The following is a 14557-nucleotide window of genomic DNA, read 5'->3' on the forward strand; positions in this document are numbered from 1 at the left end:
AGCCAGTGTACCTTTGGAGAGTAGTATAGCTAAGACCACATATGACTTTTGTGAGCCCCTTCCCCATAAAAGATATTTAAAATTCTATTTTATAACTTGGTATAAGGTTGAGTATGTTAATATTAACTATTAAAACGTTTTCATGAACCCCTAAAATTATTGTGGACCCTAGGCCCTGTGCCTACTGCATAAGTTGGCCCTGGTTATAGTATAGTACCTAAAAATCAAGGCTCTGGAGTCACACTGCTAGATTCAGATCCAGCTTTCAGCACTGACTTGCATTAGCCACTTCTCTGAACCTGAGATTTAGAGGATAATAATAGTACTTACTTCAAAACTCTCATTATGAAGATAAAATGAAATTGTGCATATTAAAGGTGCTTAGCGCAGTGTCTTGCACATAACTAGTGCTCAATAAATGTTAGCTGTTACTGAATAATCTCAGAAATGCACTTCTTAGAAAATGGTCTTCAAAGGTGCAAGAAATAGTGTTGCCAACTGGATTTTTTGGTGAATAGCAAAAAGTAATAGGGAGATAAATGAGAATTTGTGTGGGAGTACCCCTAGTTCAGCTATATACTCACCTGTCAGACTAGTTTGAGAGCAAAAGTGCTGCTTCTGGCTAGTTTCCCTTCTCAGAATAGTTTTGACAGGTAGGAACTCTTCTGAGCACAAGTGTGCTTGTCTGCAAGTAGCAGACCTTCTCCTTTGGCTTCCTAGTGCTGGAAACGATAGAGAAAATAAAAAGGGAGTCTGGTACCTGTCTAGAAAAGCATTTGCCTTTCAACCCTGCATTTATCAGAGCCCCCTGTTCTTAAAATGTTTAATGGCCAGATGTGCTGCTGTTTGCAGGTTTAGAATTTGATATGTGTTTGAATTGACAGACATGGCTGAATCACCAGTTTCCTAATTCCAAATTCAAGGGAGAACTGATGACTCTTTTTCCTCTTTGACTTTGAAGTTGAAGGCATTTGAAATTCAAGTAACTGGAGTGAATATTATCTTATTTAGTTTGCTATTTAGTTACTGTTGTAACCTCAGCTAAATATTTAATATGCTAAGTGGGTGTGTACTTATTTTGTTACCCTCACATTAATTTAGAGTGCAGCACTGGCTCTTTAGTAAAAATTTACTATTTGCTTTGTTGGAAACTATGAATAGTAGTGTTAGATGAATAATTTGCTTATGCACAGTAGAATAAATCGAAGTTTAAATAATATTTCACTTTACTGACTTTAAGGCTGTTGCATGTGTTAAACTACCTTGGCTGACAATGTTGAGGAAAAAATTGAATATATTTTAAAACAACTAAAATTATTTAATAATCTTCAAGAAACAAAAAAACCCAAAACCTTTACCAGTATCAACCTTTACCTTTTTTTTTGGCTGCGTTGGGTCTTCGTTGCTGCACGCGGGCTTTCTCTAGTTGCGGTGAGCGTGGGCTTCTCATTGTGCTGGCTTCTCGTTGCAGAGCACAGGCTCTAGGCGCGTGGGCTTCAGTAGTTGCAGCACGCAGGCTCTAGGGCGCACGGGCTTCAGTAGTTGTGGTGCGCCAGCTCAGTAGTTGTGGCTCCCAGGCTCTAGAGCACAGGCTCAGTAGTTGTGGCGCACGGGCTTAGTTGCTCTGTGGCATGTGGGATCTTCCCGGACCAGGGATTGAACTTGTGTCTCCTGCGTTGGCAGGCGGATTCTTAACCACTGCGCCACCAGGGAAGTCCCAACCTTTACCTTTTATCTCATGCTCAAATTTTATGAGTTTTTTAAAATTGAGTGTCTGATTACAGTGTTTTGAGAAATCTGTTTTTTTGAAAGAAATTTATCTGCTTGGTCATAAGAGAAACTATTCTTGTGGTAAGTTAGTTTCTCTTCTTCTGAGTGTTAATGTTAGTTATATTCTTGTACCTCTTCTACTTACCATGTTACTTGGGCTATGTTCCATCATATCTTTGAACTTTATTGTGCTTCTTGGGAAGTAAAGCATCTTAACACACCTCATGTGTGGTTTACACTCTTTGATTTTCAGAATGTGATCAATATTTAAGTCACAAATGCCAACAATCAACCAAAATGTTCACGAATTTTCAAAATTTAAAATCCCCAAGGAGTAGCAGTAACAGGTTCTCATTATATAAGCAGCTCTTAACAACAGATATTTTTTAATTAGGTACCTTTTTCCCAACTTGATAGGAGGATCTTGGGGAGGATGCAAAATATTTGGATTATTTTATTTCTTGATATAATATGGTAGAAATTGATATAAATTGAGACAGGTATTTTCATAATGATTTAGAATGCTAAATAGTGGTGGAGAAATAGCCTTAGTGAGATTTGAACCTGGTTTTGACATTTATTCCTTGGCAGGCCACTGTGTCTGTATGTATCATCTGTATAATAACAACAGTAGTGATAAAAGCTACCACTTCTTGAGCACACACTGGGTGTCAAGCATTTACTCCTCTAATTTATTATTCACCTTGTAAGGTAGGCCCTGAGAGCTCCAGTTTATAAATCCTGAAACTGAGTCTCAGCCCCTTGGGTCCACAGTCCTCTATTGAAGTGTTATAATTACATCAGCTATTTACTTACTGGAATTAACTAGTAGTAAATGAAATTTGGCATTATTTATTACCATGAACAAGATAGTAGCCCTTTTAGCATCAAACTGGTCTTGTAGATAGTTGGAAATTAATATACTTTAAAAAGTAAAATGTTAGGAAATTTAATTTTAATCAAAATCTTTGTTAATTCTATTAGCTGCTTTCTTGTTGAATTGTTGAGGAGTTCCTCCTTGTGGTGAGTGGTGCTGGTCAGTTAGTGGATTCTGGTTGTTTGAATCTTTATTTAAAAAATTTATTTATGGCTCTACCTCCAGGGTCGGCAAACTATGGCTTAGCAGACAAATCTGTCCTGCCGCCTGTTTTAGTAAATCAAGTTTCATCGGAACACACCCACACTTATTTGTTTATGGATGGCCTGCAACACGAAAAATATTCACTATCTAGCCCTATAGAGAAAAATCTGTCAACTCCTGCTCTACCTCATTCAACAAAAGATTTGAAGCAATTGAGTCTAATATCTAATCCTAAAGACATATGGAACTTTCTTTTAAAATTTCCATGTAATTTTATTCTTTATGAGAAAAGGTTGGGAAGAAGTTTAAAACAAAATTTAAACGTGATTGGGTTAAAATAATGTTCTGTTTCCTCAAGTACATTCCACTAATTTGAGAATTTGCTCACTGGTATACCTAAGACCTGGTAGTTATGTGTAATGATTGATCCAAATCATTGAATATGTTTTGAGGTCCTTTCTTTCATCCTTAGATAAATGTTTTTTCTATCCCGTTAAAAGGATAACAAAGAGGATACAAGAAAGATTCTGTTTTAATTTACAGAGAAATAAAATTTGGTCATATGTGAGTTTTTGCTTACCCTCCTTGCCCAAGAGGAGCCAATGCTTATTATGTTTCCAATTAGACGGTTATCTGATCCCTTTAAAAGTAATGTCTGTCCATTCCCTCTGTTGAAGTGAGTTAAGTATGGGTCCCCTTGATGCACTCAAGTTTCACAAGCCTTGGGATCTTGAGTCTACTCTTTACTGTAGGTTTCATAATTGATACTGAGAACCTTTTCCCATATCACATACATGAATATAATGAAGGTGTTAAACTTTTGTAGAGATAGCAGAAGAGTACCCTGAGACCAATTATGCAGCGTTAAGTTTTTTGCTCTGATACTGCTTCCAAAAGAGATTTTGTTTTGGAAAATATGTATGTGAAAATTTTTCCTTTTGTTTTTAATTTTCCTGTTTGCTGACTATACTAAACAACAGAAATCAAGCATAACCTGTTTTGTTACTTGGCAGGAAGTACCACCACGTGGCATTTTCTTGTACACAGGATGTCATTTCAGTAGTACACTTACTCTTCCAACAAGTTTTGACTTAAAAGTTTGTATTCCTAGTTGATGTTTAAGTAGTAAGGTGAGCTGAGTTGAAAATATTTTACATGTATCTGAAATAAAGTTAGGAAAGTGGGAATAAATGTTATTGTAGGTTACTCATGTAGACTAAACCTACTAGTACCCCCAAAATCTAAGTTAATCTAAATCCAACAAGTTTTAATTAATAAAAATACTCCAAAAATGCCAGTGTTCTCAGAGAAAATACTCTAGGGAATATGCAGGCTTTGCTTGGAGGAAAGGTAGTGTACTATTCAGAAATACAAATATGCACACCATAGAAGAGTAGAGAAATGGAATTTCTAAAAGATAGCACAGATCATCAAAATGATAAATGAGCCATTGAATTTCTTAGTAAAAATTGAGACATTCTTTCCTACTTTGGTTTCTTCTATTAGCAGATATTTCTAAAAGGTTTTCACAACAAGGTCATTCTATATATCACAGGGAACTATATTCAATATTCTGTGACAAACCATAATGGAAAAGAATATGAAAAAGAATATATATGTATGTATAACTGAGTCACTTTGCTGTACAGAAGAAATTAACAAAACATTGTAAATCAACTATACTTCAATAAAATTTTTTAAAAATTGTAAAAAAAGGTTTTCAGAATTCACGTGTTCATATCCAGGTTCTGTTCAACTATAATAGGATAATACTTTTTGCAAGCACCAATCTTATTGTTCTATAGAGTATGTGAGTGGTAGTAAGAAACACCCCAGTGTTATGGAAAGATTATGAATACTGTCTGGTTTTTTTGGTTTTGTTTTTGCTTGCAGATTATTCAAACTTTGAGATTGCTTTCTCACTGTACAATGGGGTAGTAATTTCTTCTTTGTAGAATTTTGTAATAGATTAAGTAAGATAATGTTTGTAAAGTGCCAGGCATGATGCTTGGTGTGTAACGAAATTTATTTGTCATTACACAATTATTTAAAGCTGTTCTATGAGTAGTTATGCTTCTTTCACTTAGTGTTTCCTGTATCTGACTGGTAGTTCCCCCACCCCCTAGTAGCGGACAGGGTATTGGTGTATGGGGGTGTGTGTGTGTATTAATGATAAAGCTATGACATTATTAAAATTACAAAAATGAAAATAAACTTTTGGGGGGTGTCTTGATGCAGACAGCTTTACTAAACCGCCTGGAGCGAATTTTCGAAGCATGTTTTCCTTCCATATTTGTCCCTGATACTGAAGAAGAAGTTACCTCCCTGAAGCACTTGCTGGAAACAAGCACCTTGCCAATAAAAAGAAGAGAGGCCTTAGCTGCAAGTGGGTAAGTAGTAGACACTTTTCAGATAGCATGTATATTTGTTAGTTTCAACTGTTCTAATTTATAAGGTTATCTAAGGTTATCTTAAACCATTAAGGTTCTAAAACATTACTGTGTTTAAGTTTAAAAAATTATATTGTGCTAAAAGATATGATTTAAAAGACTCTCTACTTGTCCATTTTTGAGCTTTTTAAAAAAAAATTCTAAATCGATAGTCTAATCAATTTTATATATTATTTTTTGATTTCCTAGTATGATAGATGAAAATTTAGATCTTACATCTGCTATTCTCTTCTCTTCATCTTCCCAGTATACTTATATCATAGTTTTTGGTTAAATTGTTATTTGGTATTTTCATTATTATGATCATATATATAGTGTTCACAGCTAAGCCACTATTTTCTTTATAGTATACCTTTTTCCTGGATTTAATAATTGCCTCTCTTTTTCATTTACTGAGTCTTTCCCTACCCTCCAACAGCCTGTTAATATAATTTTACTTGTGATAAAACCTATCAAGCTGACCATTCCATTTTTTACCTGGAGTCCTCCATCTTCCAGTTCCTTCCAATCTGGAATGGATCAGTCTAGGCCCCCTAAACACATGTTGTCTTGGGACTTGCCTTCACTTAAATCCCATTTTGGTGGAGCACATCCTCTAATAGCCTCCTGAGAGAAAAAGGTACACAGGAGGTAAAATTTTACTTTATTCTACCCCTACATCAAATTTATAATTTAGGGTCTTTTGTTGCTGGTGTTCTGAAATTTCACAATGAAGTATCTCGATATGAATCTTTTTCATTCATTGGACTGAGTACTAGGTAGGAACCTTTCAATCTGGAAGCTTCTGTTCTTCAGTATTGAGCAATTCTCTTATAATGACAATTACCTTCCCTCCATTGCCTCTGTTTTCTTTCTGGAACTCCTATTAATTATTAGATGTTAGAGGGTCTAGATTGACTTGCTAATTTTAATTTCAAAGTTATTCTTATTCCTGGGTACTTCTGTTACATTTCATTACTCCCCACCTCTGGAGGCAGTATTTCTTAATTTCATTGAAGATGAATATTATTTTTGCTTCTTGACTTTTGTTTTGGGGTGATTTCTGAGAACAGAAGGGGACAGAAAGGTTGATGTTTTGCCATCTTTAAACTGTAGATATTTTTTAAAAATATGCTAGCTGTACAGATAGTTCATACTCTTAGACCCAAGAGATTCATTCTAAGGAAATAACACAATTCTGCAGTAACACACACCATAAAATACAGGAAGATATTCTTGCACTACTAGCAATAGGAGCCAAATAGTAAGAACAACTTAATTAAAACTGTAGGATTGTGGCTAAATAAATGATGATGCATCTGTCTAATAGAACATTACACAACCACTGAAAAAGATACATATGCACATAAGGAAATGCTTAAAATCTGAAAAAAGAATACAGAATTTTAAATATGCTGTAATTGCAACTGTGTATTTGTGGGTCAAGACTCAAGGAGAAAACATATTAAATAGCTCCAGAAAGATGGTGGGATGCTGGGTGGTATCTTTCCTCCTTTTAAATATTTTTGCCTTACAATTTAAAAAGAATAACATACTGGCCCAATTTTTGCTTGATTGTTTCAAATGAGTTGAACTTAGTTACTTTTCTAATGACTAAGTGTTGGCTGTTGATTTCATTCAGATAGTAGTTATATACTCATGTTAGACACAAGATTAATTGAAATGTATATTTCACAGTCACATTAAAAGTAGAATTCATGGTGAAAGCTATTGAGTAACCCATTGTTGGTGGCTTCATCGTGACCTTTGCAGGGAACTGCTGGATGTGTGGGCTGAGCTACAGGACATCCATGATGCACATGGCTTGAGATATCAGTGGGGCGGCTCCCATAGCAACAAGAAGCTCTTGTGCTCCTTGGGAATAGACACCCGAAACATTGTGAGTTTATTAGTACCTTGGAAAATCCTTTAATCAACCTATGAATGTTTTTAAATTCTGTCACACTTCTGTTGAAACTAGTTCCTCAGAAAAATAAACATTAGTTGGTTTAACATGTTTATGTATTTTTGAATATGCCAACTTTTAAGCATAAATCTATCTAGATTTTTCTGCAATATTTCTTAGTTTTAGGAAAAGTTGTTTTAGTGTTTTTCCTTAACTATAAAATGAAGGAATTGGGCTAGGAGATCAAAAATATAACCCCATAAGGGCAATTTAACAATTTCTTCAATTTATCATTCACGATGTATGTAATAAAGCATTACAAGCATATTTTGGAAACTTTCATTCTGTGACAGATCATTCTCTAAGTATATGTTCTTTCTCTCTAACGTACGTATATAGCTCTTCACGGGCAATAAGAAGCAACCTGTTATAGTGCCCATGTATGCAGCAGGATTGGTAAGTACAAAGATGTCTTTGCATGTGTTTATCATTGCTGCATTTATTCTGTAAAATCATCTTACATAGCACGACATGGAAAGTGTATTTTAAGGGGCATTTACTGTGGGGCCGTTAAGAGAATAAATACAGTATCCTTTTTCGATCTCATAAATCCTTTCAAGTCTTGATCTGAGGATATTTTTCTGTATTCTATTAATTATAGACACTTTTGTTTTAGATTGAAAATTATTTTTTATCTTAGTAATATTAGTGCTCATAACTTTTTGTAAAATGCACCTTTGGAAGTCTCTCTCTTTTAATTTGCTTTTAAAAAGAAGAAGCTGAAGTATCTGAAGCCTTAGCTATCACTTGTTTTAATGCATTTGCGATTTTTTTAAAATAATGCAGTATTGAAGCCATGGATGTATATCAAAGCTTGGAAATATCAAATTATAACAAATGAAAATGAGTCAGGAACCATAATTGGTATTTAGTTTTTCCATTAATGTTTTAAACGTGTTGAATTTTGTTTTTTCAGATATGCCAGGTAGTCCAGGAAAACTGAGGAATTTTCATTCTGTACCTTATCAAGACTCAGTCACATTTTAAAGTTTGACTTGTTTGTGGTTTTTGGCGTGTCTTTGAGTTATTGGTGCATAAAAATGGCCTATCAAACTAAAAATATTTTTAAATTCTTTCACCAATAACTTGAAAATAAGAAAAAAATACTGTGTTTAAGATAGAGAAAAAAATAACTGAGGAACCCTTGGTATGGAGTCTAAGTTTAAAAACCCTTTATGTGCATGTGAAAATGAATTTGCTGTGGAACTTGACCTTTTTTTAATCTGCAAACTTTTCCCTGAATAAGCTCTAATTATTGTTATTAAATTGAAATGTTTGCTTTGTTTTGTTTTGTGGAATTGCACAAAAACTTCTGTGCTTGACCTTTTTTTAAAAAATCAGTTTCTGCTCCTTTGTGAATGGTTATCTTGTATTTTCAAAACACCTTGATCATCCCTACTCTCTTTTATGTTGTAGGTAAATGTAATCCAGAACGTTTCTTTAACTTTCTGGTTATGTGGATCTCTTTCCTCAGGGAGTAGCATTCTAGAGATTGTTGGTGATGTTATTGTCACATTCTGAATAGGAAGTAGGAAATTTAATTTGTGGGCACTTTTCATTCAGCATGTTGGCGACAGTAACCTACTTAATGCTCTGTGTTAGGGTCAGCACATTAGCCAATTCTTTAAGTTTTATGTGGAATTAGAGACTAATGTCTATGCTTTTTTTCCTATCTTAATTACAACCTTTTATTAGTAATGTAATTTTACCATTTTTGTAAGCTTTTAATACCAAAGTTGGTTTAGTGAATGTATCATCTCCTCCTCCATCTTTGTGATGCCTTATATTTAGAAACTTATTCTTTTTCATATCTGGTTTCAAATTTTAATGATACCTGAATTTTTCCCATGGTGCTTTACACACATGTGATGTTAAGTATCTTTTGATCTCATCTGGAGGAATAGTACCTGAAATTGTCATTTAAGTCACTGGCTCTGAGACTTTAATGTGCATTGGAATTGCTTGGAAGACTTGTTAAAACACAGAATGCTGAGCACCACCCCCATAGTTTCTTATTCGGTAGGTCTGGGGTAGGGCTCAAAAATTTGCGCATTTGACAAGTTCCCAGGTGATAGAGAAGCGACTGATGGGGACCACTTTGAGAACCACTGACTTAAGGGAGAGTTCACATTAGAAAAGTTGGCTAAGACTAGTAATTGTTTGCCAAATGCATGGAGCCTTTGTAGAAGGGCACACTAGAAAGCCTGTATAATGTGTATGGTATTGAATTAGACCATGAATTTATTTTCATTTTTCAAGCTGCTAGATTAAAGCCTTTCACATGCACTGTTAAGAACTAAATCTGTAAATTGCTTATTTAGCTTATGCTTGATTTTATGAGGGTAGGGAGATTCTCCTGAAAACTTGGTTTTAGAAATGTATAGATTCTAACTATAAGATTCCTGACTTAGCAGCTTTGGGGTTTTTTCCCCAGTAGTAAAGGGAGACTTTTATTTGGTTGATAACTATTCAAGAGCTTATCAAGTATTATTTTAAAATTTGTAAAAGCTTGGGCCTTTTTTCATGCCAGTAACCTGGATTATTACCCATTATTTTTAGTGTTTGGTAGAACATTAATGCAAAATGCTGATTTTTTTCTTCTTCTTTGTTTCTACATCCATCTTGAATGTTTTTCTCTCTTACTCAAAAAGTGTGTTAGATTCATAGTGGAATATGTAAGATGTTTTCCCCTCTGAAATGACTGTCTCTGCTTTGCCAGTCCAAAGAACCAAGAACTAAGGTTCCCATCTATAGTGGAACAAGGATCAAACACTAAATTCACATTGAAGCATGTAGACGTCATCACATTATATGGTGTGTTTTAGAATCAGCTCTCACCTCTCCAAGTACCACCATGGTGTAATGTGTATGAAGAGTGCCCTTTCCTGCAGTTTCAGATCTGAAACATCAGAATAATGTTGGATTCTTAGGGCATGGATGTAATATACTGTTCTGCTTGCCTCTTCCCCACCCCCACCATCCCATGTGCTTATGCTTTTGTGTGACAGTGATAACCAGGCACTTTACAACAAATCCAGTTCAATTACAACGTCTTGGTTCAAAAAGTTTGGATTCCAAAGGTATTATTATGAAACATTTCCCATTTTAGTGCTATAAGATTTTCACTAAGCAAAATTTAGGACTAGTTCCTTTTTGTCTTCAGTTCTTTCCAGATGACCTGTTTTCTTTCTGCTTTCTGCTAGATTAACTTTCTTGTAAAGTTTGTGGGCTGATCCTTCCCCCCCATTAATGGCTAATATGCCTTTTTCAGGGTATGTTAGAGCCCACCAAGGAACCGTTGAAACCACTATCTGCTGCAGAGAAAATCGCTTCCATCGGTCAGACAACCACTATGTCACCAGAAATGAACACATGTACATCTGACCAATTCCAGGTAAAAATATCTGGATGTATATAGATATTTTTATGCATGTATATACATGTATGTCCACACACATTGTTGTTTCCCTTAATATATAACTTTCCCTTAATATATAACTTTAAAAATATTTTTAAAATTTAGTTTCATGATGGATGTGATTTCAGTTACTTATTAACATCCCTTGAAATACAATGAGCAAATTCTCTTTAATTTTAAAAAATAGAAAAGGCAATTTGAGAACTGGCTGGTTATGGGTAAGTCCTTTAAACCTATCCAGGACTTAGTCTTCTTACCTATAAAATGAGGACTTTGAAGCAAGCATCTCTAAAAATCCCTTACAGCTTGAACATTATATGATCATTATTACTGACACACAAATCTGGTAAGTGCTAGATTTCAAAAAAATGGAAAACACTGCATTTATACCAGCTCTTCAAGTCTGCTGTAGTGTGTTTTTCCTGAAGCCTGCAAAAATTTTATAAAGTAATAAAATTTAGGTGTGTTTATTACATCAAAAACTTGTTTTGAGAGTTTGAATAAAGCTGTTAAGTTAAAAATGATGTAGCCTTTAACAAAACATTCTATGGATTAGGAAAAAAAGAAAGCTCTCTTACCTTTCTTATCCTTTACCTCCTTGGGACATTTAAGCACAAATCGTATTTCAGTCTAATATGTTTAATATCACAGCCTTCCCTCTCACTTTTTATCTGGGAGAACATAGCCACTTTGGTTTGCTTACTTTTTTGACATCGAATTAGAAACTGACTCAGTGCTGGTTAAACATTGCTTTTTAAAATATTAGTATTCTTAATGAACATTACCATTTCTAAAACATATTCTTGCTGTGTTTGTCATTTCTTAACCTTAAATATCATCTTTGATTATGTCTAACACAGTAATGTATGTTTGGACAGCCTTTTCCAAAATGTGTGTTCCATTGAACACTAATCCCCAGAAATGCTCCACTAAAGAAGGGTTCCATAGTGAAGTAAGTTTGGGAAATATTTCATATCATACCCTACAACCGCCCTTGGAGATTCACAACCCACACATTAAGGACTCTGAAGAATCTTGCAATGAATAACCCTATTTAATTTTACTTCATTTCTCAAATTTACTTGGCCACAGGACCCTTTTCTGAAGAACATACTTTGGAAAATAATTTTGTAAAGCAAGGTCCTACTTTTTCAGGTGTGTTTCAAGAAACATCTAATATTACTGCTATGTACCACTGTGGTTTATACTTGGGCTTAGCTTAAACATCCCTCTGAAGCCAGTTTATTACTGGCACTGAATTAGTGGGCAAGGGGACCTAATGCGTAAAATGCCTGGCCTTATTGATGGTTGGGCAACAGGCAAGGTGCCTTGGGCAAAATGTCTCAGTAGGTTGAATCTGTCCTTATCTCTCTTCTTTTCATTGGCCTTATATTGCCCTCTGGCTATCAACTGCTCTCCCAGGCCTGCCATGTCTATGCAGGTTCCAAAATTACTTCTCCCACGGCACATTCTCACTTCTGCCTCAGTCAACATTCTTATTCCTACAATGCTAGGTATTAGGAAAGTAATTTGAGTAACTGCCTGGTATGTTTTCTGGAAATGGAGCTGTTCTTACTTGAGGCCACTTGTTGCTACTTTTACTTGCCTCCTTCTCCTCTTCTCCTCTATCCAACCACTTCCACGTGTTACAGCCCCATAAGTTATTGCTTATTTTATCAGAGTTAGCTGTCACCTGTCATTTTTGCCTAGTCATACCTCATACTTATCATCTTTCTTATATAATTTAATTATAGACTTGATTAGAAGTCTAGATAACCTAATAAAAAGCATGTGTGTTAATTTAACGGAAGATTTTTAATAGAAATTAATGTGTGTTAATTTAATGGAGGTTAGTTGCAGCTCCATATGTATTCAGCTGCTGCCACCTCTATGCATACATATACACCCCTATGTACTTGTAATCAAGGGACTCTCTCCCTATTTATAGGCAAGTGTAGGAATTTTCAGCAACATTTAAGCATATCTAACATTTTTGCTGGAAGATGGAACTTGGTCTCTTGCTACTTATATTTTTTAAAAGCTCTTTTTAAGCAAATACGTCCTTTTATTCTGTTTCATGCACACATTTCTCTTTTTAAAAAATACACATATAAATAATGAACTAACAAGTTTATTCTGTACTTTTTTATGGTAGTTTGTGATCCTCACTGGCTTTAGCTTTTAGGCTTTTGGGAAACCAGTGAAAACAATATTTCCCAGTGGAAATTCAAACTTATTTCTGAATTGACTTGAGCCTGTGTAGGTCTGCATTCTAACATTCAAATTGAAGATTTCAGCATGCATATCAGAATTTTGTGCTGAGATGCCTAACCTCCATCACTAGATTGCATGACCTTTGCTTGGCTCCATACTTCTGATTCAGGTTAAGATACTTAACAAACATCTGAAATGCATTGTAAAGATTCTCTATATAAAGTGATGTTTCTTACCACTATTCTTTGGCATGCAATGTATATATTATATATACATTATATAAACATGTATATATTTTTCACTTAACATTTTGGCCATGCAGTCTTTCTCCTAGTGATAATTTTCAGATGAAACAGCCATAGCCATTAGTGCTAGAAGCTTAGCAAAATGTGTCAGGAAAGACCTGTTCAATACCTAAATTTACCCCGCCCAAAACATATAGCAGACCTTCCTCTTATGTTTTGGCATCATTGAACAGTGACTTTCAAACTTAGCATAGTTGTATAATTCTCATTATGACTGCATTCTTTTTGGTCTGTCTTTTCTATTTCAGTTTGGTACCCATTGAATTTTTATCTTCCGCATCAGTTTGTACTCATCAGTCTTATAGCCATTGCATCTCTTGTTTAGGAATTTAATATTTTGCTAACAACTGTTAATGTTTTTTTAAAAGATGCTTTTACCTGAAAAAACAGTTTATAGGTAAAAAGCAGTAGTGATACTTTTTCTTGTTGTTGTTTGCATCTTTATCCACTGAATTTCAAGGTCACACCATTCACGGTGCCATTATTGATTCCCCTCTAAGATCAGTACTTTAACCATACTTTATTCACTGCTGAGTAAAGTCAGCTCTCTGGCTAGCAGTTATCCAACTAGTCACCACTAGCAAACTTCTTTTCTTAGGCTACTTTATGTTGCTATTTCAGTTGTGAATCAGAATTTTAGAGTTAGAAGAAAGAAAAAATGACTATCTAGCACTGTACTCTCTTTTTACACTTAGAAAACATATTTGGAAAGACTAAGTGATTTAGCCAAAAGCACACATCAGTGCTATAGCTAGGACTAGAACCAGAGTCTCCTGTCTCTAGTCTTTTCTTTCCCCCTCTTTTTATTATGACCTTGTCTCCTTTCTTTTGTCTCTGCAGTAATCATTCATGCCACATTACTTAAAGTTGTTTGAAAATGTTTCATTCCAGTGCTTTCTCTTTAAGTTGCCTACTTGTCTGTGCCGTTAGTTAGCCTATAATTATTTAGGTATCTGTTTTTCATCTATCTCTTTTCCACTGAATTTTGATTCATGATTTAGCACCTCATTATTACAATATTGGCTGTGTCTTCAAAAGGCCATACGCCTCTGTGAGAAGCTAAAATTCCAGAAAATCACTGAAATATTTCAAAACATCCAGCTACTTGACATCATTTAGGTAAAACATGTTAATGAAAGACCTTTGCTCCATTTACCCAGAAGCTTTGTTATTATGTAAATCTGGGTTTGGTCCATCCAGTCAGTGTTGAATAGTTCTAAAGGTGTTTCTGATCTAGAAGTAGAATAATATAAGTTGAATCTGTTGGAATGCCTAGAGCTTTTTGTTTGTTTTTGAGGTCAGCTAAAGAAGATCTTTTCTAAATGTTATTTATCGGTCTTGCAGGTAGGTTATAAACTAGATTTTCACCAGGAT

At 34.8% G+C, this 14557-nt stretch overlaps 1 protein-coding gene across 4 annotated transcripts in view; it reads left to right on the top strand.

Moving 5' to 3' along the window:
• AFTPH (aftiphilin) overlaps window positions 1–14557 on the top strand; it is a 63029-nt gene that overhangs the window by 33441 nt on the left and 15031 nt on the right. For all 4 annotated transcript variants that reach the window (XM_061211194.1, XM_061211195.1, XM_061211196.1 and 1 more), the window contains exons 3-6: window positions 5090–5241; window positions 7054–7180; window positions 7586–7642; window positions 10518–10640. In XM_061211194.1, coding sequence (XP_061067177.1) covers window positions 5090–5241; window positions 7054–7180; window positions 7586–7642; window positions 10518–10640 — 459 coding nt within the window. The remainder of the gene's footprint in view (window positions 1–5089; window positions 5242–7053; window positions 7181–7585; window positions 7643–10517; window positions 10641–14557) is intronic.

This window comes from Eubalaena glacialis, chromosome 14, assembly GCF_028564815.1.
Source record: "Eubalaena glacialis isolate mEubGla1 chromosome 14, mEubGla1.1.hap2.+ XY, whole genome shotgun sequence".
Lineage (NCBI taxonomy): Eukaryota > Metazoa > Chordata > Mammalia > Artiodactyla > Balaenidae > Eubalaena > Eubalaena glacialis.